This window comes from Labrus mixtus, chromosome 6 (genome assembly GCF_963584025.1).
Source record: "Labrus mixtus chromosome 6, fLabMix1.1, whole genome shotgun sequence".
Classification (NCBI taxonomy): Eukaryota; Metazoa; Chordata; class Actinopteri; order Labriformes; family Labridae; genus Labrus; species Labrus mixtus.
This window is the reverse complement of record NC_083617.1, coordinates 14,877,770-14,904,000: the sequence shown is the minus strand read 5'-3', so window position 1 is coordinate 14,904,000 and position 26,231 is coordinate 14,877,770. Positions and strand designations below refer to the sequence as shown.

General features: G+C 38.5%; 1 protein-coding gene across 2 annotated transcripts; it reads left to right on the top strand.

Moving 5' to 3' along the window:
• The first annotated feature begins 1,100 nt into the window (after positions 1–1,100).
• Positions 1,101–24,369, top strand: LOC132975559 (pantothenate kinase 1-like). 2 transcript variants are annotated; one of them, XM_061040193.1, is made up of 8 exons: positions 1,101–1,730; positions 13,238–13,384; positions 13,667–13,872; positions 14,602–14,855; positions 17,041–17,217; positions 18,342–18,465; positions 21,524–21,649; positions 21,749–24,369. In XM_061040193.1, the coding sequence occupies exons 1-8, from the start codon at positions 1,451–1,453 to the stop codon at positions 21,806–21,808; spliced, it is 1,374 nt and encodes a 457-aa protein (XP_060896176.1). In that variant the 5' UTR covers positions 1,101–1,450; the 3' UTR covers positions 21,809–24,369. The 2 variants fall into 2 exon arrangements, with proteins under 2 accessions (XP_060896176.1, XP_060896177.1); XM_061040194.1 differs by lacking the exon at positions 1,101–1,730 and adding an exon at positions 2,359–2,552.
• Positions 24,370–26,231: the final 1,862 nt, after the last annotated feature.

Below are 26,231 nucleotides of genomic sequence, written 5' to 3'. Positions count from 1 at the left end.
ACATTTAGTGACCAGTAGATGGCAGTATTTCTATGGAATAATGTAAATGTTGATATTTGTATATTTGAGAATTTTGTGGTGGCTAATAGGGTGGTAATAGTGATAGGATATCAAACAATCTAAAATCAGTGATTGTAATGTTTCTCTAAATGGTACCCTTTAACATTTTCACAAGGTATTACATCACTTGATCAATTGTTGCTTTGGCTGTTAGAATCATATTCTCGCGTAATTTCGATGTAGTCGGCACATTTACAAGAGTGTTTCAATAGTACTGCATTGTGATCCATTTTGTGGGAAGATTAACTGCAGAAAACATTTAAAAAACATACTGGCTTATCATCTGTAGCGTTTGATGCATAAGCATTTTAATTGAAAACAGACATGAACTACCAAAGAAGACAAAAACAAATCATGTGTTCTCACTGGCTCACGTGTTCGTTTTCCTTCATCTATCTGACATTGTTGTTTGACCTTTGTATCCGTTTACCTAAAGCTTTATTTGATATCAGGTCTCTCTTGAAATGTTAATCACAAGGCCCTTAAAAGTGGTTCGAAGCTAAGCGTGACTACATGCAAATGAAACAGACCACAATTGTTCTATCTTATTGCATTAATTCAATTTCCTTTATCATCTAATTCTAATGGAGACTGTTCACTCTGCATTGAAAATCAAATATGATTTTAACAAGCTCTGCATGATAGCAAAAAGGCTTTTCGTTCCTGAAAGAAACCCTTCTATGATTGGTTGTTTCACATGCAGCTGCAGGGTTACTACGGTGCATTTTATTCACTGACAGTGACTGGTAGCTTTCACGCAGAGAGACGACTGCGGGGAATGACGAGGATGTTGGTGAACAGCGAGTTTTATACATAAAGCACGCACAGCTGCACGGTCTGGCAATGTGTGCGGGCGGGTGTGTCTTTTTTTATTGTTTAATATACCTCCAGGCAGCAACCGAGTTTCATTGTTAAGCTGCGTGCGGCACATAGCGATTCATTTCTTGCATTTTTGTGCTCTGACATTACAGTGTTATTTTACCGCAGAAAGATAAAAAACCGGTCGGAGGAGGTGAACGGGTTCGGGCCTCGACTGGAGGAGCTGCTGCTGTGACGTAGCCGTCAACCAACACATATAGACACCGGCTGCCGCTGAGCCTGCTCCAGTCTCAATGTGGGGGGAAATGACCGCGAGTGACCTCAAAGGAAACACTGTATTTTAGCGACCGCTCAACATTTGCATTTTGTTTTGATTTCCATCAAACGGCAAAGCTTTAACTTGACATTTTGGCGTTAGACACGTAAAATAAGGGGAAAATAATTAGCTCTAACGTTAAGTCGGGTGACAATCCCTCGATTTGAAAGCAGCGGTGCTAACACAAGCTAAGCTAAGCTCAAGCAGGGCAAGTCGGTGCTGCAGATGCTAGGCTAAGCTAGGCTAGTTTCTGTCATGGATAAAGCCAAGTCAATGATGGACAAGAAAGGAGCGACGGGACCTTTCCATGTTAACAACGGGCAGAGCCAGCGGGGATTTCACGGACACGTCGCGGTAGCCACTAACGGTGGTTGTTGCAGCAGTAATGCGTTAGGTTCGAGCACCGGAGCGAGCAGCGGACCCTTTGAGAACATGCATCTCCTGCACCGCGGGGACGATGCGGAGTGCCACGGCTCCCCGGCGAAGAGGTGCAGGCTACGGCGGAGGACGGAGTCGGTCAGACGGCACAGACCACGTAAGCTTATAAACCCTATCGTAAAGTGTGCACATGGTTCATATGTGATTTTTTTTATTTTTTTTATTATTATGGTGGAGGAGGGAGTTGTGTTTGTGTGATAAGAAAATCAGATGAATGCAACCCTTCACTGTCACAACAGATCAGCTGGGGTTTGCACAACCCTCCCGTGTCGCAATGACAGCAACAAGCCATCATGTTTCCTCCTCCTCCCACTGCCTTTATGTTATTATTATTATTATTATTATTATTATTATTATTATTATTATTATTATTAAGCGTTGCCAATTTGTGTTTTTAGATCACAATCCCCTTCTAGTGTTTTGATCAGGTTAGGTGGTTTGTGACTCCTGCTAGGCAGATCTGTCCAATTTCCAAGTCTGCCGTTGTCAGGGAGACCCTTCTTGTGTTCACGAGCCCTCAGGTTGCATTTGGTGGCCTCTGATTGGTCGGTTCCCGGTGGTGAAAAAGCTCCTGATAAGTGGGCTTGGCTTGTCTCAGCCAATTAGTCTAGGCCCTTTCCCTTCGGCAGGCAGGGTGAATATGCTGGGACCCCGCCCCGTTATTTACCCAGCATTTTCAGAAGATGTGAGTAAAGATCAGCCGGGGAAAACTGTGCATTTCTTTATCGCAGGATGTAGAAAAGTGTAGTTTTTCTCACTGTGTGAAGTCACCAAGTATCTCCAAGACTGAGAGGCATTCTGAGCTTTCTTTTTCCAAAGGCTTGTTTCAAATAGTTTTAAATATTTTTGCTTCTTTTTGTATGCACCAGTGAGCTGATATTCTGCTTTACTATGAGGCTTATAAGTGAGAAGAAACCTGGTAAGTGTGATTTGCTTTGTGTCTCATTTGAGTTGAGAAAGCCTAGGTATTAAAACTTAAATTGGAACATTGTTCCAGCAGATACTGATTTTAAAAAAGTGAGATCTCTCTTTATAACTTGACTATTAGCCATGATAACAAACAATTTAATTTAAAAAATCACATTATGCTACATTACTAATGTGACAGTGACATTATGCTACGGTGCAAATGTTGCAGTCATAATACATAATGAGACAATTTCACTTTTGAAACTTGAAATGAAAGGTAAGTATTTATACTTCAAGACATGATCATAACAGATGTTACTTTTTGCTGTTTATGTCAAGTTTTTGCAGGCAGCTGCCTGGCGTCCAATGGCGATGAATTTCAGAACAGTTTCCTCAAATCTCTTTATCAAGGCTATTTAGTTCTGTTGTGACTGTCACTATCATGGTAACACTTGTTTTTATTCATAGAAGTGTTTGCAGAGCAACCAGCTGAAATAGTAGGGTCGTTGTTGCTTAGTCATCCAGTCAGCACTCTTAATGTCTACTAATGATTATGTGAGGGAGAAACAGACACAGGAATGAGGGTGAGGTTAACTTGGGATATATTTCTTGTTTCTCCTCTCAAGGAAATTTTAGTCTAGCATTAATAACATGGAGGGCTGCTGTTGCTTGAAGTTAAATATGATCTTTTTATTGACCTGCGAGTGCGACCTGGTCCTGTAATTACATAATTCTTATGGAGATATTTTAATTAATCATTCTGAAGTTAAAATAAAATATGTGTAAAGTTTCACCTAGATCCCCCACAGTGAACTCCAGGAAATCATTTGACACAGTGAGAAAGGTATCCGTTTGAATGCCCCATTAATTATATAGAAACATTATATTTGTGATAGTGTTGATAAAGAAGCACTTTACATCTTCCTGGTGTAGTCACTCACTTCTTACGGAAGCTACAGGCGTCTGTCAACATGGTATTTTAAGGAGTCTCTGCTTAAGGCTAAATACTCTATGATGTCCTCACAAAGGTGTTTGTATGGTATGTCAAACATTCTGGGTCCAACAGGTTTTACCTGTAAGACCTTTTAAGCAAAGCTTTTGCCTGCAGTTATTCTCTCATAAATGTTCACTTGACTTTTGTTAAAAGGGTTTTTTATGGAATGCTTGAAAATTAAGTATTTTGAGAGTAACTGAACATTAAAATCTGAAATAAAAAGTGAACTGACACTCTACTTTAACTGGAAAATAAAAGATGAGCTGGTTTGTACTTAAAAACACAATACAATACTTGGATACAACTGAATCATCACATGCTAAATGTACAAGACCTTCTTTAAGCAGTGATGACATGTTGACAGTTTCAAGACACAACAGTTGCTATACAGCATGCACTCTGCATCCAGTGTCTGTGATAGAGATAATAGAGATAGAGTTGCACTGAAATTAAAAGCTTTGTTAAAAGTAAAAAAAAAACTGTCTGTTCACAAAATTCTATAACTCTTAGCATACTTTGGCCTAAAGTGTTGTAATTATGGATGGTCATATTACTGGAGAAGTGTGATGTTACCATGAACAATCAGCTTCAATGATTCTTTGCTGTGATGCATTCTCGCCTGACTATGATAAAGGACTACACCAGAGCTGTCCCAGATTACGTAATTATAGGGACATCTCGTCAGTAAACTTTGAAATGTCCGGTCAGAGCTCCCCTCTTTATGACTGAGTTATCCTTGGATGGAGGCCAGCCGTCCTGATGAACCCAGATAACACCATAAGCCTTTCCCAACATGGGACGATCCTGGAATGTATTTCCCTCGGGGATGTGATTTTTCACTTTTGTCCCCTGATTTTTTTTTTTTATTCTTCCCATGGTTTCACGTGGACTTTGGGTTGGACTGCATGTGGTACCCTTTGTTTACACCAGAAGTAAACTGGCATGAATTTTCATTGATTGTCTACCACCTTTATTTTTAACCAACAGGCTAATTCCCATGCTCCATCACTCATTGGAGACCGTTGGTCAAAATTCTTTATTTGCATCCCATGTGTAGGAGCTGATGTTACTTATCAAGTTAACCTTCCTTTAAAAGCAGAATCATGAGATTTTGTCACCTGTTTTCTTTAAGATGTGTAACAGTTACCCGACATTAAGTACTTTGTGCTGTCCTTTCATTTAGAAATCATAACATTTCAAACTCACATTTTTTGTTGTCATTTAGGGATCTATGCTATTTGACCAAACAGAGTAAAACCTATGGAAGTAGGAGGAGCTATGACAGGAAACGTGTACACATAACCCTAAGTTATATTTGAAACATTTGGTTTTATATCTCAGATAGTGAAATGAACACGGCAGTTGTTGCGAAAGTGTTCTTGTTTATTTGATGCTTAACACACAGCAGGATAACTTAGCTTTCGGTTGTGTCGTACTTCAAACCCCTGGCTCAACCAAAACTGGTTTGTAGACAATATTGCATGCACGGACTGTTTTTAGTCTTATGGGTGTGGTGGGTAGAATCAAGTTTAGCATGGCATCTCAACCCGACACAGTTGTATCAAGCAAGTTAAACAGGGGAGGAAACTCTTTCTTTTCCCCGTGTTTGTTGTGGCAATGCTTTAAATGCAGCACGGTCACATCTGCTGTGTTAGGGTCACCTTAAAATAAAAACATAGAAGTCTCTATTATCAGTAGGCTCCATTATAATCAGTATAAGGTATTGGCCCCCGTTTTACAAACGATATTAGCGGCAGCATCAACTGTTCTCATGCATTTCATTAGGCAAATAATCGTTTAGGACTAAGGGTTTCAGGAATTTTCTGTGCAGATGTTTGGTCCGTGCTTTTAGGAAATTGTGACTTGAGCAATAATCTGTTATTGTGTTTTGACTGCAATTCACATTTTGTTATAGATAACAAGGTCCTACGACGTAGGGAATCATAAATAAACATTTCTTGGAATGTTTGCAGTGAGAAATTTTGAGGTGGTACAAGTGTTGAAGGTGGTTTTGGTGATTAAGTTAAAGAATATAGTTTATCATCCTCTTAAGCTATTGTTAATAACTGAAAATTAATACAGTTTAAAATCCAGATGTAAGTTGAATCCTTGATTGTCTTTTGTATCCACACTTCTAACTTGAAGAGAAGAACCTTAAATTGTAGCCTCTGGTTCACTAATTTTCCAGCTGGTTTCAGTCAGCAGGTACAGCTGCTTTTGTGTCTGTTAATGAAGTAAAATAATAACTTTCATTTAAAGATACAACTTGGGTCATAAGTCCTGCCATGGGTCAGGTCAATGTTCAAGGTTTGTCTGTTGCAGAAAATCATGAACAGGGCCTGTTCCCTAGTTTCAGTCAGGGTTTAGGGTAGAGGGGCGTGTATTTGTGCGTGTTTCAAAGATCATGTAAAACAAGAGGAGGGGAATTGTTCAATCTGTGGCGCACCCGGAAACAAGCAGAGCAACTCTTTCAATGTGAAACTAAATAAACTGAGTGATGTCATTTTATTTGACCGAGCATTTGAAGATTGCAGACAAAATGTTTATTTAACCAGGTATAAAAACCTCAGTAATCTGCATGTAACGTGCTGTGTAGTTCTTAGCCTAACATTCATTCATCTTTTATTTTTTAGTAGTGTTAAGCATACTAGTAGTCCAAGCTGCAGTACCAATGTAGGAGGTATGATTGTGTTTTTAACAGCAATAAGATTGCTGCTGTGTTAGAAGGTTATTAAGAGTTGTTGTAATATTTGTAACTACAAAAAATCTGTTTAAATTAATTGAAACACTTCAAAGTTTTGCAGTGATGTTGAAAGGCTTTCAGTGTAGTGAGTATCTGGAACCCACGGGTGGTGATTTGAGTGGGTTTCGGGTGATGAATGGGTCCCCAATAAAAAAGACCTTGGGAAAGGAAACTATTTTTTTTAAATAATTGTTTCATGGAAGACAAGAGAATTCCGACATTTAAGCCTGTATTCTTAAAAAAAATGCCTTGGCCCGTTCAAAATTGAATTCAATACAACTTAAAAGCTAACATGTTTATTTACACGGTAAAGGAAAGTTGTTCAAATCAAAACTGGGTGTGGGGGTTCTCTCCAAACTATATTTCTGGTTTTCTGGACTACTGACAATCATCATGAAATTGTCTTCATTTTTGTAAAGAAAATGTATTTAATTCTCTAATCCCTGAGTTGGAAGGGAAACACTCACCAAGTTCTGTTCTTGGAAAACTGTTCGTCATGAAAACACCCTTTAGACTATAATGAGAGCTGGGGGAGGTACAAAATTTCATGGAGGCGGCTTAATCTGGTCTCTTTTCTTCTCAATGACAGTAACTGACTAACATTGTGAATTCATTTATTGCATTCTGGAACATCAATAGCAGCAAAATTAACAAAATATGAAGTCCAGCAAAGTATGATGGGAAATGAGGGCCGTTCCAAGCACTACAGGACAGATCACAGCTGAGCAGCGGATGTGCGGAGTCAAGTTGGTAAGTTGTAAAACTAGTTTGTAAAACTCATTCCTGGTTAATTAAGTGAATACACAAATACTCTCATATAACCGTGCCTATGTGTCGCTCATGCTTGTATAACAGCCATTTGTAAAAATTAGTGGGCTAATAATTTGCTAGCTAGGCTGTCATCATTGGTCAGTAATGTGGCTGTTTCAAAGGTTAGCGTAGGGGCATATCTTTGTTTTACTCCGATTGTCAGGGGATTTAAACATGTGTCGTTTAGAGGAAATATACATTTTAAAATCTTGTGCTGCCGGTCACAGTATTTTCAGTCCTATCTAAAAAATCCATAAACACTGAACAGCTCAGCAGCAGCTTGTGTTGTTCAACAAGGTGCTGATGTCGCTGCTCTAGGCAACCAATGATATACTAGACTTGTTGCCCATATTACAAAGGAAAACTGAGGCTTGTCAGCTGATGATCATAGAGAAAGTACATTTGAACAGATGTTTCAGCTGAAATTTTGATCGTTAAAAAGAAGATGATACAAAAATCAAAGACCGACTGACATGTGATTCACTGAATTTTTGCTTTAAAGGGAATAGAAAATGGAAGACTCGATAGTATTGAATCACAATCCTTGTTATAAAGTCACACTTTCTGGTTTAATAACTTTTTCTTTTATATGGTGTTTTTTTTTTCAGATGGCTGAGGGTGAAAGAAGCAAAGTGTAGGACTACTTCACGAAGGAAGGCAGCGTTTGATCCTTTTGATTTAAGTTTAATAGTTATTTTTATATAGTTTGTAATTTTTTAATTGTTCATTTCTTTGTAAAGTTTAGTGTTTCAGGGCACTGTTGTTATTCTGTCCAATAAAGGCTTTTGTTTAACTTGTAAAAATCTTCATTATCTATCTTCTTTTCCACAAAAGTTTGATAACTGTGTACACGGAATCAACGCAGTAAATGTGTTTATCTATATCTATCTATGTCTAAAGATCTGATTCGTAGCTATAGTTGCTGGTTCATCTTTTGTCTAGATCTGCTAAGGGATAACTTAGCAAACCTTAGCAGATCTAGAAAGCAGCACTTAAAGCTGAAGTCATTTGAAGACCTAGCAGTCGAGGTAAAGTGAGCCACAATTCTGTTAAATTTATTTGTCGTCATAATAATCAGTAATGTTTGAGAAATGCTCAGAAGCGAAAACACTGAATGAGTGATAAAAAATATAAGAGTACATGACTTCCTATAATGAATGAGTAATATTATTTGATACTTTGAACACACAGTTTCTAGATGGCTGCAGAGTTTTTCTTGTCTTATCATGGAAGTGTGCTGGGCACGTGTAGTTCTTGTGCAATTGTCCCTGTGATAGAAACACACACACACACACACACACACACACACACACACACACACACACACACACACAAACATACATCATGTTCACTGGGAAACCTGAGAGTAAAGGTTAAGCAGTAGGACATTTAATTGAAACATTTTCTGTCAACAATCCCTGAGATAGTGTTGGACATTTGAACAGTTAGCATGGAATGGTAGAGAATAATAAATTTATGAGCCCCCCAACATTTTTCTTTTTAATTCAAGTCAAACTATTCACACACATACATGTAGGGAGTGTGTGTTAGAGGTTTGTTCTGACAGAAACCTTTCACCTACATGGTTACAAATAACCCCCTCGACCCTGCTCCTTGTCACATTGGCCTTTGGCTGGACGCAGTGTGTGTGTCCCTTTTTAAATAGAAACCCTAGATTTTATGGGACACAGGTGAGAAAACTAGATCTGAATTAGTTTTCGATTTTCACTTTTTTTTGTGATGGTGAATTGATGTCCATACAGTGCTGTAAATAATTTATTTTTATGTGCGAACGTGAACTCAAAATAACCCATAACACTGTTAGCACTACTAAAGTAGTCTGATATCAAAATAATCAATTGCTTGTGAAAATATTAGGAAGAGCTACATTGTGTAAGCTTGAAATATATCCAGTTAGTTTGTCCTCAGGCTTATATAAATGTGTTCAAGATGAGCATTAATATCTAGATTCATGCCTTTCATTTCTGATTGGCTGATTCTCCATAATAGATGTTAACCTGGAAGTGGCTGAATGCTAACGTTAGCTGTGTTCTGATGGTAGCTATTGGAGGGCTACTGATGTTTCTCCCGATTTCACTGTCCATTGTTAGTTGATCAAATTAGTGACATTTACATGACTTAAACCAAGAATGAACAGTGAGACACTATAACAGCCTGTGAGTTTCCAACCCGGAGTGTGACGTCATGGCAACATAGCCGCTGTGGGAATGTGGTCTATTGGTAGTTGAACAGGTAGACTGAATAGATGTTTTCCTTTGAATTCAATGTAGCAGATTGGCAAATGTACAATTTTATGAATTTCAACTATGACAATAGGATGTCTTATTTTAGAAAAGGAAAGTGCAATGCATTATCTAGATACGTACACACATGGAAATAAAGGTTTAATATCAGGCTATATCTTGAAAACAAGCCATGATTTGTCGTAATGTGATGTCTGTATATGAGAATTGGATTTATTATTATGATCATGTTATGGGTTGGATGTGTGGGTGTTTTTGGCTGAGGCTGTAAAGGAACATGTGATTGTCACTCGAGGCACATCATGACGTACCTTGACAGACCTCTGTCACTGATGCTTTTGCTCCCAGCAACACCTGTGATTAAATAAGAGAAGGAGATCATATTTCTGTTTCCACAGTGTTCCTGTTCAGCCTGAGCTGTGAAGCCTGTGTGAAATCTTTACTTGTTTTGGCGGGGGATTGTTAGCTGACCTTAATATTGAATTGTTTTGTGTTGTGTATGTACACACATTGTAATACACATTTAAAAATATAACTGTACAGGTAAAAGTTGTTGTCAATATACTTCCAAAGCTATGTTAGTAACAAAACCAGTTCAGAGCGGTTCATTGGACCTGTTATCATGGAAATCGGTTTCTCAGCTCGTGTTAAGGTGATTGGAGGCGGTCAGTAGGTAAAAGGGTAAGGTAACAAAAAGCCATCCAAACATTAAAGGAGGTGATAGGTGACTCCTGTTCAAAGTCACATCACTCCAAAGAATAAACTGTAATTGTTGTAACACTAGCAGGAAACAGGAGAAGCACGAGTGAGGCCAGCTTTCATTCAGTTGGCTTCACTTGCTTAGTACTAGATGTTTAACAACGAGGTGTGACGACTACACTAAAACAACACCACACACTGCTGACTATGGCACAGTTTTAACTCAAATGAGTTCTGGTTATACTGTACAAGGACAGTTAAGTGAATGTGTTTTGGTTGTTTATACGCATGGCACCAGGTTTATATAATTGGTCTTTGTTAAACCCTGATCATCATTTTTCTCTATTTTCTGCCATTTGATGGACTGAACAACTAATTAATAAATAAAATATTCAAGGAAAATATTCATGTTTTTCACCCCTTTTGTGTTTTAAGGTGTTTTCTCATGTAAAAAAAAAAAAGTCATGGACCTTAGCTCCATGTTGTTGCAGTATGTTGGACTAGTATTAGTTTTATAAACTCGATACTTTCATGTATTCACAGCTCAAAAAAAAAAAGAGTATAATATCATATACAGTCGAGTCAAAATAAACACCAAAATATTCAAATTAGGTCAAGTGCTCCCAGGTTGGAACTTCCTCCAAATACACTAAACACTACCAATGTCATTTGTAATAACTGTTCATGTTTAAAGCTACAATACTTCATTTAGATAAGTTTACACAGGCTTCTATTACTTAAACCACATGGAGCTAAAACAGCTTTTCATACATGTTCACATGTTGTTCACCCATGACCTGAAAGCTAAAAGTCATATTTGGTTGCACTCATCTGAACAACTTGACCTCAATAAGCCAGACAGTCACTTTGTTCCCTCAACAGTCTGTTGTGAAACTGTCCCATCTCCTGATCTTCATGCCATGTCTGTTCTGATGGCACAGAGAGCACCAGCATAGGTTTCACACACAGACAGCTCTGGTATGCTAGAGAATCTCAAAGTCCAGCTTTAAGGAATGTTTAACACTTGAGGAAGAAAAAAAGTATCAAATGATCTCAGAAGGATGCGCATCATCTCAGGTAGAGCAAAATTCGGGAGCAGAATGCCCTTTCTTTGATGATTTTCTGGTTTTCTTTTAAGTAAATCTAACATGTTTTACTTTGGATAAATGGGCAGATAAGACAAGGTATGAATACAGTTACCTACAACCTTTTCAAATTTGATGCTTCTTCTCCTCTATTTTCTTACAATCTATCATCAATATATCAGATCAAAAAGAAACATAGTCCACTGATGGAATAAAGACACCTACCGTAATTGTTAAGACAGAACTATAGATTTGTCCCAGTTGCTTTCTTTCCCCAGTTGTTTCTCAACAGATTGGATCATAATATTTGTAATATCTCATAACACATTCTTTATTAAACACCACTGCTTTCCACAGCAACACAACATCATGTGTTGAAGTAAAAATGTTCCATCTGAGGCAAACTTAAAACCTGAATACTTGATTAAGACTAAAATAATACTAATAAGCTCTTGTAATTGGAACCTCAGTAAACTCATTGTCACAACATGACTCACTGTAAAGCAAATGTTTGAAAACAGTGTGCGCTCCCCTTATTTTAAGTGCTAAACCTGGTCATTGGTATTTGGTGAACTGCCAATGCAAAGAGAAGTTGGTCAATGTAGGTGGCCACTAAAAATGGCAACACATAATTTCTCCTCAGTATAGAAATATTCTGCTGCCAATAGAGTGAATATGTATTCATTTAATGTTTAGAAAGTACTGACAAAGTTTGATTTAGTGTAGTGAAATGGTTTATATCATTTTTGAAAATGTGTTTAAACATTTTAATACAATTTCAAGGTAAACGTGATTGTAGAATTATTGTATTTGTCTTGATCATCAAAACTATTTAATTAATTATGACATCAAAATGGCTAAGATGAAAAGCTGTTTCAGTGCATTAAAACCATCTTGCAGTATCTGCTGCCTTCCATCCGAGTGAGTCAATCTTTCTTGAATTGAATTGAACTGATGATGAGACAAAATGCAAACACAAGATGGCAAAAGGCTGTGAGAGAATGAGAGAGGAAAATAAGAACTGAGGGATCAAGAAATGTGAAATTATATGTGAAAGGCAGTGAAACCAAAAGGCAGAGAGTGATGTGGTTGGTGTAGACAGAGCGGTAGAGATGAAGGGTGAAGGAGAGATAAAGATGGACGGTGTGTACAAGAATGTGTCTGATGCAGAGAGATGGAGAGGAAACATGAAGAGGAAGATAAAATAGGAGGCTGAGGAGTTTGTAAGAGACAGATATGATGGTGTGGGGGGGGTCTGTTTCCATGGCAACTCTGGTTCTTTTTGAGCTGCTTTTTTTTTCTTGCCGGTTGCGCTGGAAGATTTTTTTTGTAGGTGCAGAACCTAATGTTCTACACAACTAATTATTCCCTCTCTCCATTCCTCTGTGCAGAAAGTTATCTGTGCATCTTATTCCACTTTCATACAGCAAATGCCTAAATAACACAGGCCAACTGAACATGTATTAACAAAAGGTTGAATGTTTATATCATCCAGGTGCTGCAGATCAAACAGTGTGAATTATATTCTGCAGGTATTATTGTTTTCTAGTAAATGCCCAAAATGATCCCAGTCTTTTGAGAAAACAATGGACTCTAATATTTTGTTACATTTGATCAGTCAAAAAAATATGTATTTAGCTAATATACATGACCCCCCCCCCCCCCCCCCCCCAGACAGAAAACAATGCATTTGATAATTATTACTGTTGATTGAACTTAAACTACTGTTGTCAGTTCTAGTCCAGTTTGCAGTGCACATTACTGCTTAAGTCAAGAAGTATGCTGTGTTTCATTTAAGAGATTGTTTGATACATTTTCATCCTTATTAACTAAATTAGACATACTGTATTTTGACTTTACACCATTTTTAGTTTGCAGCTACATTAAAACACAGTTATGTATCAAAGTGCAGTCGGGAAATTTTAAGGTTTTTTTTAACAGGGTTTGACTTTTGTCTGTCAATTTCTGCTGCCCTGTCGCCCACTTTTTTTTGTGTTTGCTATCAGTCAAGTCCTCATTGATGTTGTTCTGATGTATTTGATGTCTTCTTGTATTTTTAAGTAAAGAAGTAAAACTTATTTATCTCCTCCTCTCCCACAGCTTTCCCCTGGTTTGGTATGGACATCGGTGGCACATTAGTGAAGTTGGTGTACTTTGAGCCAGTTGATATAACAGCAGAGGAAGAGCAGGAAGAAGTGGAAAACCTCAAGTCCATCCGCCGCTACCTCACCTCAAACGTGGCCTATGGTATGTCCATGCTCACAAACACACAAGAACAAGTACATGTGGTAAGAGTCATTTACAGTAGGATACCAGGCAGTCTCTGTATGCATTACATCAGACTGATGAGGTGTTTTTAGATATATATTTTTTTACTGATCTTCATTGTTGAAACCCTTACCTCTAAAGTCTCGGCGCTGAACAGCAGCACCACAAACAGAATAAATGAAAGTAATTTAGTACTCAAAGGAACTTAAACTTAAATTATAGGTTGAGCGTTTTTAATCTCCTGAATTCTCCCTCACTCAGGCAAAACAGGAGTCCGTGATGTCCACCTGGAGCTGAGGAACCTGACCATGTGCGGCAGGACGGGAAACCTACACTTCATCCGCTTCCCGACTCAGGCCATGCCTCGTTTTATCCAGATGGGTCGCGACAAGAACTTCTCCAGCCTTCACACAACTCTCTGTGCCACTGGAGGTGGAGCATACAAATTTGAGAACGACTTCAGAACGGTAAATACCTTCACCATATTCACATAGAGGCGACAAATAGATTATATTTGGGGACACCTCCAAGATATGTTTATACACTTAATACTTGTATAGAGCTACAGCTATAGGATTCATGTAAGGCAGAAACACAAGACCTCTTAGTCCTTGTGTTTCTAAGAGTATTCTAATGAATGTGTTTTTCATTGTGTAAAACTGTGCCAGGTGAACACTGAAAGAATACAAAGAGCAGACACAAGACAAGGTCTTTATGAAGTAGTGCAGAAAAGGCACAAATTGGTGCATCAAGATGAACCAGAATGCAGCAAAAGAAATGTTTGGTGCTCAAAAGACAATTCTGGCCACCCTTACCTGCTGGTGCCAATGATTAGATGGCAGGAAACTAAGTGATGAATGTCATTAACAAACAGGATTTCAATTTAGCAGAAATTGACGTTTTCTCAAATGAACCTATCTGTTTGCCCCAGTGCCAGCTTACCCGAGTTCATTGACCCTCTCTGCAGTACATTGTGATCAATGGGCTCTCTCTGAGCACTGCAGTACGTGCACACAGCTTCTATAGCTTGTCCACACATGAGTCTTTAAGGGCTTTATAACACAGACCAATCAATGCTTCAGAGGAATGGGATACTCTTTTACTTTCAATCATCTTTGAACTTTTAAAATCCCCTGTTAGTGTTCAGCAGTTAAAATAGAGCCCTCTCTGTATTTTAACCTCCACTTGTGCTGCAGATGGCCGACCTGGAGCTGCTGAAGCTTGACGAGCTGGACTGCCTGATCCGCGGCCTGCTGTTTGTCGACCGGGTGAGCTTCAATGGACACCAAGAGTGCTACTACTTCCAGAACCCATCAGACACCCAGAGCTGTGTGAAGAAGCCCTGCACCCTGGACAACCCCTTCCCCATGCTGCTGGTCAACATCGGCTCTGGGGTCTCCATACTGGCCGTGTATTCAGAGAACAATTACAAACGTGTGACTGGGACCAGGTGAGGAGGAAGGACATCTTAGTACTAAAAAGTTTGATGTCAGATTGAATTAAAACAGGCTTTTACACTGCAGAAAGTCCAAGTTCTGCTCAAGGAAACTGTAGAAAAAAAGATAGGCCTACCATTGTTAGTAATGAGGTCCCAAATCTATTAAAAAGAACAGCAGTCAACAATGACTCATTAGAGCAGAGCTGATCTGTGGCAGAAGGAGGGAATGGTTTGACGTAATGCTTAAACTGTCCATAGCTAGTAAAAGACCCTCACAAAGAAACAAGAGAACATTACATCCTCTTTTTACTGTAAGTGCAAAAGAAGATGATAGTGGACAGATACCTGCAGAAAGACCAAGAGGCAGCAGAGAGAGAAATTTTGTACAATATTGTTTTAATGTCAAAAATATATAACAACCAAAATCTGCTTGATTGTTGTTAAGACACAATGTTCTGCTCAGACAGAATATAACAGGATATCGTTTAGTATTAACCTTGGAGGCATATTTCAACTTCAGTAAGAAATTGTGATTTTTAATGTCGAGGAAGATGGTTTTCTCTCTGTGGAAAAGGTAAACTATTTTTTAAATAACTTTTGAGACAGGTCTGGATCGTCTTAACATCTGTTACACACTTGTTTGTGTCAAGACGAATACAGCTATGTGTGACTCTTGCATAAGTCCAGATGACAAGTGAAACTTAATCGAGTTAGACCGCACCTGTAAGATTTTTTACCATCTCTAATCATGCAGTCGATCTGCACGAGCAGAACAAAAGATGAAATGCCCATCAGGGCTGATCCATTTGAATGGCTCATTACGTGTGGAACAGTAAAGATCAACTCAAAGATTAAAATGTGACTGATTTTTATTGTTTGGAAAAAGCATTCAGTGAACAGGAAGGGAAGAAGCATTACATTAAATACGACTATTTTTGTTTACATAGTGTTTGGATGAAGAGTGTTCAAAGATCGAATAAAAAACAATAGACCAAACTCATTTGTTCCCCATCTACCCCCAATCAATTGTTTTTGTCAAAACTGCAGCTCAGCTGATCTATTTTTTTTAATTTTTTTTTAAATACATTTTTTAGTATCTATCTATTTTTTTGTAGTCTTATTTTTTATTTTTTTATTTAAATTGTACTGTGTTCACTTTTTGTTTGCAATCTTTGCTCTTTGCTGCTGTAACAATGTCAATTTCCCCGTTGTGGGATAAATAAAGGATTATCTTATCTTATCTTTTGCATAAGATGATATGTGCAAAAGATGAAGGCACCTGAACACTTTTTATAGCTGCACCTTTTGAACCTTTGTTGCCGTAGTTATGCAATGTCATTCCTCGATTATGATTATATAGTTATAAAGAACAAGAACCTAAGTATCCAACCTGACTTGTTTTTTACATTAACATTCTGTTCTTATAATGAAACAACACCTCCTTTCTCTCCCCTATCACAACTAAAGTCACACATTTAATTACGCACGTTGTGTGTGTGCGTGCATGTGTACACTTGTAGGTGGAAGGTTCACATTTCAGTCAGAGTTCACCAAACCTGTGGGTGTGGGGCCATACCTGGAGGCTTGTTGTGTCAGGTGTTAAGTTGATCTAAGTGTGTGTGTGTGTGTGTGTTTGTGTGTGTGTGTGTTCTTGTATGTATGGGTTCTTAATCTTTAAATGCCTTATTTACAGTGTTGCCTTGTGGCATGCTGATCAAGCAGCAGTGTAATCACTGCACACAGACATCTGTTAAAAGAAGTGACAGCTGATATCGATACATTTATAAGGAAAATTAATCAATTGGCCCCATTTTTTTCCTTAATTATATTGAATATGAAATATTAGTAGTGTTTCAAAACAGCTGTCTCATATCCATGTGTTCTTTTTCCTTTCATATATCTATCCACACAGATGTATATTTTTTGTCTTTGCATCATATTTTAGAGTTAAAGCCAATGTATGTGACTTTTCCTCTTCAGGCTTTAAATCAAACTCATCTCAGAGAAAATAATACTTCCTAGAGGCTCAATGCCCAAACACAATTCTTAACTCTTAGATGGAGGCAAATGAAAACATATTGTCTATTTTTTTATTTGAACTCTTCACACCTGTTCACTTGTGTCTTCAGTCTCATAATTATCTTTTACTGTCCTTCCTGTCTGTTATTTTTCTGCTCACACTCTCTCTGTCTTTCAGTCTGGGAGGTGGAACATTCCTGGGCCTTTGCTGTCTGCTGACAGGCTGCGAGACGTTCGAGGAGGCGTTGGAAATGGCCAGCAAAGGCGACTCTACCAACGTGGACAAACTGGTGAAAGATATCTACGGAGGGGACTACGAGCGCTTTGGCCTGCAGGGCTCCGCTGTTGCATCAAGGTAAGCATGAAGAGGGAATAGTCAATTGACCAAAATGATGCCACAGCTCACAGAGCCATTGATGACAATGTTAATTATACTGAGCAACTCCTCCGCCTATTGAATGTGATGCTGTATAATGACCTCTGTCAGTGTGGAATAATACAAATAAATAAAACAAATAATTTCTAAAAAAAAAAACAAGACATGAAGACAAACTGGTTAAATGTTTGTCTTTGTCCAGTTTCTTTCTAATATCAACTGTGTTGAACATTTATTTTTTTATAAATACAATACCCATGAACATTGATGAAGTAAGACAAATTTTGTCCGCACAACAATCTAACTTTTTTTGCTGTGTCAGCGACAATAATCAAAGCATAATAACTGCAAGGCAGGCAGTGAAGAGCATAAGTCCCTCCTCTTTAGGTGGACCAATAGGGTACAGTATTTTAAGAAAAAAAACCTGTACAATATTTGATGCATAATTAAAATAATTTCTTGGTCCTGTTTGAATTGTGCAATGAATCACATGTAATGAATGATTCTGAAATTACATGAAAGGGTTTTTTATTTTTATTTAACCAGGAAACTTGTGTATGTAGATGTAGAGCTGTTAAATCCTTTATTTACCTGAAGGTTGCACATTCACAAACACAGTAGAAACTCAGACACACAACAGCTAACGCTGTTATGACACAATAGCTGACTGGTAGTATTAAGCATAAAGTACACACACAAACTAACACACACACACACACACAATCACCAACATACTCAGACCTTCACTTACTAATCTTGGTTACAGTGTACCCTCTGAACCTGCAGCTCTGTGTGCAAAGGTTGTACCATAAGGAAAAGGGATTTTATTGATTATTTTTTTTACTGATGTTCCATTTTAACATTTGCTGAAACAAAACACGCATACGCATGCACTGATTAACAAACAGTTCTTGTTTACTGTTGTTCTGAAGGTTATTGTGACATTATCAGAGGTGCTGCTTGCTCTTATCATCTCCCTGTGATTTGATAAAAAGGTCAATGAACTTAAATATTACCAAGGATGAAAGCGTGTCTTTCTATTTAGTGAACAGGAGCATTTATAGAAGATGATTTTATTAAAATCTTGTTTTTTTTTCTTCCAGTTTTGGTCACATGATGAGCAAAGAGAAGCGAGACAGCATCAGTAAAGAAGACCTGGCCAGAGCCACACTGGTCACCATCACTAATAACATAGGATCCATAGCAAGGATGTGTGCGGTCAATGAGGTATACACACACACACAGGCGCACACGCACACACACACGCACTCAAACATGCAGGATCCTGGTCAGTCATCTTCAAACATAATACTAACAACAGGAATGAGTGTTTTTATACCACTACATGAGTGATAATTGCTACTTTCACCAGTAACCTTAGTCACAAACGCTTTTTAGTGTTAAAATACCGCAATGACTATGGGATGGATTAGGACCTTTGTACAGCCCTGCAGCTAAGCCTTGCTTACAGACTTCCAGGTACATCTCCCAGTAGTGGAGCCAAAGATATACAGGCAGTCAAACATAATTTTCCCTCCAAGCGGCCTTTGACAAAAGATAAAAAAAAGTCTTAAAAACTTTTTGTAGGACACATAAAACTTCAAACAATGTCAAGCATTAATCTTTTAATAAAACATAGTGCAAGTTTTTTTTTATTTTTATTTTTTTATTTTGTGGCTTTTTTGCCTTTATTGTAGTGATAGGACAGTTGATAGAGTCGTAAATCAGGGACAGAGAGAGTGGGGTGCGACATGCGGGAAAGGAGCCACAGGTCGGATTTAAACCCGGGCCATCCGCTGCAAGGACTATGGCCTCTACACATGGGGTACATGCCCTAACCACTCGGCCATCGGCGCGCCAGTTTGGAAGTTTAGTATTTGTCAAATGTGCATGGCACTGCATACTCCAGAAGAAAACTTGGAATGATATGTACTTTTCAGGCATTTAAGCCACAGAGCAAATGTAAGTGGACTAACAGGCAAAAGTCCTTCAACCCTATCTGTGAAACTACGACCAATCACAGGCGTACCTTGGCTGTGCTACTCAACATGACAAATTATACTTTCATTAAGAATATGACTTTACTAAAGCTGATGTAGCCACTGAGCTAAGAAGTCCATCTTTTAAACACAGCTGCGTCTAAAACTAGAAATGCCTGCCTGGAATTTCTTTGTGCTTTATATCTAGTTTGTTTTTATGTTCAGTAGATAATCTTAGACATAACAGTAGGACATGTATTCTGTTAAAAGGATATTGAGACTTTTTCAAATATAAATGTTGTTGAATTCACTGGTATGGCAACACACCACAATGCCCCTCATGCCCTCCCAGCTCACAGCTCAGGGATATTTAAAATTGGACTTTATTGATGGTGAGTATCTCATAAAACACTGTGCTTTGTTGCAGTTTGGGCTTTGTATCTGCTTATTGGCCCCACAGTGACATTTTTGGATGTATTACAAACATAACACAAACAACCAAACATAGTTTGTTGTTGTGGTTTATGGACTGAAATCAAGGAGTAAATCGTTTTCAGGGAACAAAAATGGATTAACTGCTAAAACTGGATTTGGGATTGGTACGTTTTTCCTCCTGCGGAACGAGGGATCGTCTGAGGTATTTGAGTGTTTCTGTGTGCTCTGAGCTTCTTTACAGTGTTGCCTTGTGGCATGGCGATCAAGCAGCATTGTACAGGGCTATCACTGCACACAGAGCTGCAGCAAACACAAGCGTCCGCTGAAAGAAGTGTTGACAGCTGGTGATAATACATAAGAAGAATAAATCAATCTGCCCTATTTCGTCTTTTATCTTCGATGTTAATGTAAGAACGGTTTAGTGGATTAATGAGGCAGAAACCAAAACCTGTAAGTCTTCTGGACCGAGCAGCACTGAGTACCTCCTCTATGGAAAAGCCAAAATATACTTTGACCTTTAAAATAAAAGTGCATTTGGTTTACAAGACTGAGCAGTCTGCTTCTTATCCCAGAGCAGTTTTCCTCTGAGATAAGAAACGGACCTCTATCCTGCAGGGTTAATGACCTGCTGATTGCATATAGATAAGTCATGTATTTGCTCATCACTAAGAACATCACTGTACTTGTCTAGCCAAGCCATAACACACACACACACACACATGAAAACAACTAAACACACACTCACCTTGTTATAAGTTCACATAGAGTTATCAAATTGCATAATGCAGTTTACAGCATGACGATAACGTCGGCCTCTTACAATCATCTTCACACCAGAGAACTACGTCTTGACAATAGTTTCCAAGACCACAACATATCAGCTTCCTGTTTCTTAAGCGAGATGACATTAAATACTTCATTGTCAAACAGATGACAAAAACTCAACCTGATCCTTTTCTCCCTTGAATACCAAACTGGGGTGGAGTCAATGATTTAATTTGCAAATGGTACAGCTCCACCCGTCACTGCCTCCCTCCTTTGATAAATTCACTTTCCCACACACCTGCTTAAGATTTACACGTGTTTAATTGAATGGTGTCAACCATTACAATATCAATGAGCAAATTATATTTTGCCATAAAACACAATATTTTAAAACAAAACTTTTCATTTAAAAATCCTTCTGCTTTTATAGTCATTTTCACCCTTTTTAATTTTTGAATTGGCTAACACGGCTAGTCAACAATCGGTTACTAATTTGTTTGGCTTCTCAAGTTTCCTCTCGTGAGTTAAGGACCAGTGATAAGTTATTACATAAAAGAGAGATCTGTAGCACAAGTTTCTCATAGTTCTCCATAAGACAATAACAGATCAACAAATATCAACAAAGCAGTAATAAAAAAAGCTTTTAAATAAAGTTAGCATTACAAATACCATTATCAGTATACCAGAAATGTAGTGATAGAAGGTGCTTAGAGAACATAGTGTCTGTGCAGTAAACACAGCTTGGTTTACAACATGAGTAGAAAACTTACAGGTAACCAGTCTATCAGCTCTGCAGCACCATCATGTGGTGTGGATGAGGTGTTGATGTGTTGAAGGGCAGATGAAAACATCTATTTCAAAGAGTCATGAGTAGGCATTTACAATGTTTGTATCATAGACATAATGTGATACCATGTGATGATAAACTGTCTGAAGCCACTTTTAACATTTTGTTTTACCTTCCTTTTTTCTTATGATCATTTTTTCATCGTTTTTCCCAAAATTCCCTCCAAAGTGTTTTACTTTTTAGATTTGTTGTTACATGTTATCCACATGAGATGCCGTCTTTTGTCTGACGTTTTCCCTGGATCTCTCACCATTTTTAGAAAATCGAGCGTGTGGTGTTTGTGGGGAACTTCCTTCGTATCAACACAGTGTCCACAAAGCTGCTAGCCTATGCCATGGACTTCTGGTCTAAAGGACAACTGAGGGCCCTCTTCCTGGAACACGAGGTGAGCAAGACAAAAACTACAACATGTTTAACCTAAACCCAGCTGTGGACCTTAGGTCAAACCTTGACTGTTCGGTGTGTGTGTGTGTGTTTTCACCAGGGGTATTTTGGAGCTGTTGGGGCGCTGATGGAGCTGCTCAAGACCTCTGAGGATCCATGAAGTCATGGCATGTCATGACATCATCAACTCTAACAAAGACGATGTCATCCAACCCCTGTACGCTGTGATGTCATCAACTTTCGACGCTGCTGAGTGGTCCCGTTCAAACAGGGCCACTAAAGGAACACTAAGAGATGAACACAGAAACTGAGAAAAGCCATTTAATAATTTAACTCTTGTAAATAGTTAATAACCTCTAACACTCATCTCCTAAATTTCCTAAATTTCCCAGAGTCCCCCCTATTATAGAGGTTTAATATTTTAATCTTTAATTTATGGTTTCCTGTAATTACCTCTGTTGTTTCCTGTAACCGGGCCGGGGGTCAGGAGGTACAGAGGGTTTTAGTGGGTTTTTTTGTTTTGTTTTGTTTTGTTTTGTTACTTTGTGTGAAAAGCTACTGTAGCATTATGGAGGCTGGGATGCCTTGGTGACTATTTTTGCAACAATATTAGGACAGGATGTCTGCACAGAGAAGAATTTGTCTTTTTTACCACATAGTGGTCACCCAGCATCAAGCTGCAGCTGAAAAACAGTAAAACGAAAAGGTTTATATGTTTGGAAGGCATTTTGTTGCACAAAAAGTAGGCCACCACGCTGCAGTCTTACAGAGTGCACTGAAGCCAAATCCTGTTGTGGTTCGTACAAATTCCGCCTCCTTCAGATCAGACAGTAGGCAGAAAACTTTCTCTCTTTTTTTTTTTTACTCTTTAGTTGCTCCGCTGCACATTGGCCTTTTTGCTTTTTGTTTGTGTCTCTTCCGTTTGCCAACATGAAAACAACATTAACAACACATATACATACCAAGCTGACCTGCTGAGTTTAGTTTAAGATTAAGGGACCAAGTCTTCCAACAGAAAGCTTTGTCTGCATTGTCTATTTCTGTTGACGGGCATCACCACACTTCAGTACAGTCTGGTCCGGGAGCTGGAGTCTCCCCCTTCCCTGTCTATCAGTGTGAATTACACTTCAGCAGGTCAGACGCCTTCTTTCCTCACCCTCTAGCTCCATTTCCACCCTGCTGCCTTGTTTGGATGATGCAGTGTGATTTCATTCATGTTAAGACCATATGACTCATAGCATTACAAAGGTTCAGCACTTGGGCTGTAGATGCAAATGTGGAACATGGTAACACCTTTTGGGGGGTGGCAATAGGGACCAAGATGGTTCATTAAGATTGTAATAACTCTTCTGTATCGTTATCAGCACGTGTACTTGAGGGAGCAACGTACCCTCTGATGATCTCTGATTAAATGTGATATCACTCTGAAGCAAATGCAAACAGAGCAGAGATTGACAACAACCTGCTGTAGTGAACTAGGAGGCTCAGGTCTGGATGACAAATATATAAGCAGGCAGTCAACAGAATTATTGTTTAGCAGAATCATTCAGATTATTTTTAACACAATCTGATCTCTAAATCACAACCTCATCACCTCTAGTCACATCCTCTGCATTATATAACATCCTGGACCTTTTAGAGCCTTTCACCTCTGTTTAATGTCAAGCAGCTGAACTATGAAGCTGGGACAATGAGGTGTCTCAATTGCTTTCCTCTGCGCCACTGTCTACATGCCTTTACTCTCCTGCAGAGAAACCGTGCTCTTCCCCCGTTTTTTGAATCACATTTAGTCTTTTTCACCTCCATGCAGTCTTTTCACTCAAGACTACTTCCTTTAAAAAAGTACCTCCAAAATCACCTCTACCCATACTTAATATTGGTTAGATTTGTGGCTTCTGAGCCTGATCTTTACGGGACCCGTAGTACAGTAACAAGGGTAAAATGCTAATCAGATAGTTGAATATAATACAAGTCCTTTCAACTTCTTTGGGACAAACTCTCCTCTTCACCATCTAGTGAACCCTTGGACTTCACGTTTACCCTGATAATGAACATGTTTGCTGATCTGCAGTTCTTTTCATTAGTTTATTGTTAAAAAGATAGAAAGGACAGTTGGATTTATGGCCACGTCGTTCTTAGGACGTTTTAGATAAGATGTATTTATCCACAGTGACTTACATTTCGCTAACATTTTACATAAAAGTTTTGCACCATTTGATGTAATTAAATTAGCAAATTACAAACTAAAAGTTAACGAGTCATAGGGTTAGATAATAATCCAATCTTCATTTTAGTACACAGTTCTATTAGAATGCAGACACTTTGGCCAGTGTGAAGAGTTAAACATCTAGTTCATGACATCGATGATGGATGTGTTCAATACAGCTTGTTTTCAGTTGTGACTCTTCACACTGTTCTTTCCGAGTGCTTTTTTTTCTTTTTTAATTTGCCTTGTTCCAACTCATGTTTGGATGATGAGTGGCCTCCAGCCTTCAGATGCCACTCGGTCACAAGCCCATAAGTTGCCTTCACTGTGTGTTTGCCTGTTTACATCGTGTTAGTGCCCTTCACTCTCCTGTATGGATTCATTGTTCACCTGCTCAACTTCACCTCAATGTTTTTGAAAAGTCATGCTAGCAGATACATCTTTGTTTCACTCTTGCTTTAGGTGTTTTTCTTTTTAAAATACTTATTTTGGGAAATACAGAGAATTAGAATTTTGAGGATTGTTTTTTTTTTTTTTTTTTTACCATTTCTTTTTTTGTGTGGGGGTGGGAACAGTTTCATAAAACACTATGTCCTTTTAATTGTTTTTATCCTCATTTGTTGGCCAGTAGAAAGCATGTCAAATGAGTTCATCCTGTGGTTTTGAAAATATTGTACTGAATTTATTTTCATGTTTTGATTTGTGTTCGGTTGGCACAAAAGAACCAGTGTGATTGTTTTCAGAAATGTAAATCCTTGCTTTCGTGCTCTGTCAAGCTGAAGACGATTTGCAGCAGTTGAGGTCGGGGACCAGAGTCTCACTGCAAGTTTGACCTTTTTAACACCTGACAACGCTCTCCCCGAAAACAGGTTAACACCCACATAATCAGAGTATTTTTTTCATGGAAGCCAGTTTGAATATTGTACAGCTGTTTATCATGATGTCCAGTCCAAGTGTCAGCGCTAGAACTTTTAAACTATTGTAAACAAAGGTGTGAAGACATACAGGGGAAAAAGATGATTCTCTGTCTCTGAAAAGTGATGATGAGGTCTTTTTTTAGTGAATCTGTATGTCTCTAGTGGCAATAGATCTGCAAGTTATCACCCTAATTTTAATATTTAAATAATGTAAATCTGTTCAGAGCTGGAGTTAACTGACTTGAAAAGGTTTAAATGTTACTGTTGCAGCTTCAGTGTTTGACTGCACTCGTGACTGCACCCATCGTTCAAAAGCGGTATCTGATCTTTCAATGTCGTTGACATTTTTATTATGGTTTGTCTTTCTAAAAAGGGGGTTTTACACATCCTTGACTACAGCCCAAACTCAGTATGAAGTAAGAATTTGTTAATTTAACTGATGGATTTGGAGTTTTGGATTCCTTCCCCTTTCATCATTGGTACCTGTTTCTCTGTTTAAGACTGGCGCTTTGGCTAAAAGCATGAAACCTTATGGCAAATGTTCTGCCATCCACAATGAACTTTAACCACCAGGCTATGCAGTAACTCATCCATGGATCTCTGTCCCTTTTCAACAAACTCACCTCTTCTCTACAGCCCCCAGAGTGTAACTAGTTTGTCAATGTTTTGAAAAGAATATGCAACTCTGAAAGTTTTACCCTCCAAGGAATCCTGTTTGAATCTTGATGGAGAGAGTTTCTCCTCCCAACGTTTGTCCTGCTGATTTACTTGTTAACTCTTGTTTAAGGTGGATGATCACAACAGGATGTTTAAGGCAAACTTGTGCACCAAAATGAGTGTATAAAGTGTGTTTTTCAGTCACACTTACTATGTATATACTGAGGCACTGCAGTGTCGCGTCATTCAACATACAGTCGCTTTAAAGTCATCCAAACTGTGATTACTGTCGGATGAATCCTGGTTGATAAGACATACACTGAAGCTCTGTGACAAGTATAAAATGTTGAATACCAGTCACGAGACCTCTTGACCTTGTGCTTGTCAAATGGTTTTCAGGATTTCCTCCGAGGTTCTCAGTGTGATCAAACATCCTATTGTGTGAAACACATCCAGCCTTTAAACTGTCTTCTGGACTGCTTAAATGGCAGGGCAGACCTTTTCCTCCTTGTGTATTTGATTGTACAGAGATTTTGTAAATATTATTATGATATATTCTACACCAGCAATCTGTCTGTTGATAAAGTTGTTTCAACTGTTCAGAGCCAGGTTTCCCAAACACGGCTCGGCACTTCAATTCAAATGCAGGCAAAAGACGGATCTAGACAAACCACTTTCCTCTGCAGCTTTATCACATTAACGACTCCTTTATCAGAGCTCTAATAGATAGTGTTTGCTAATACTTATAGGAGTTTTGTTTAACCTGGTTGTTGTAAATGGTGATTGGGATTTTCCTCAAAAGG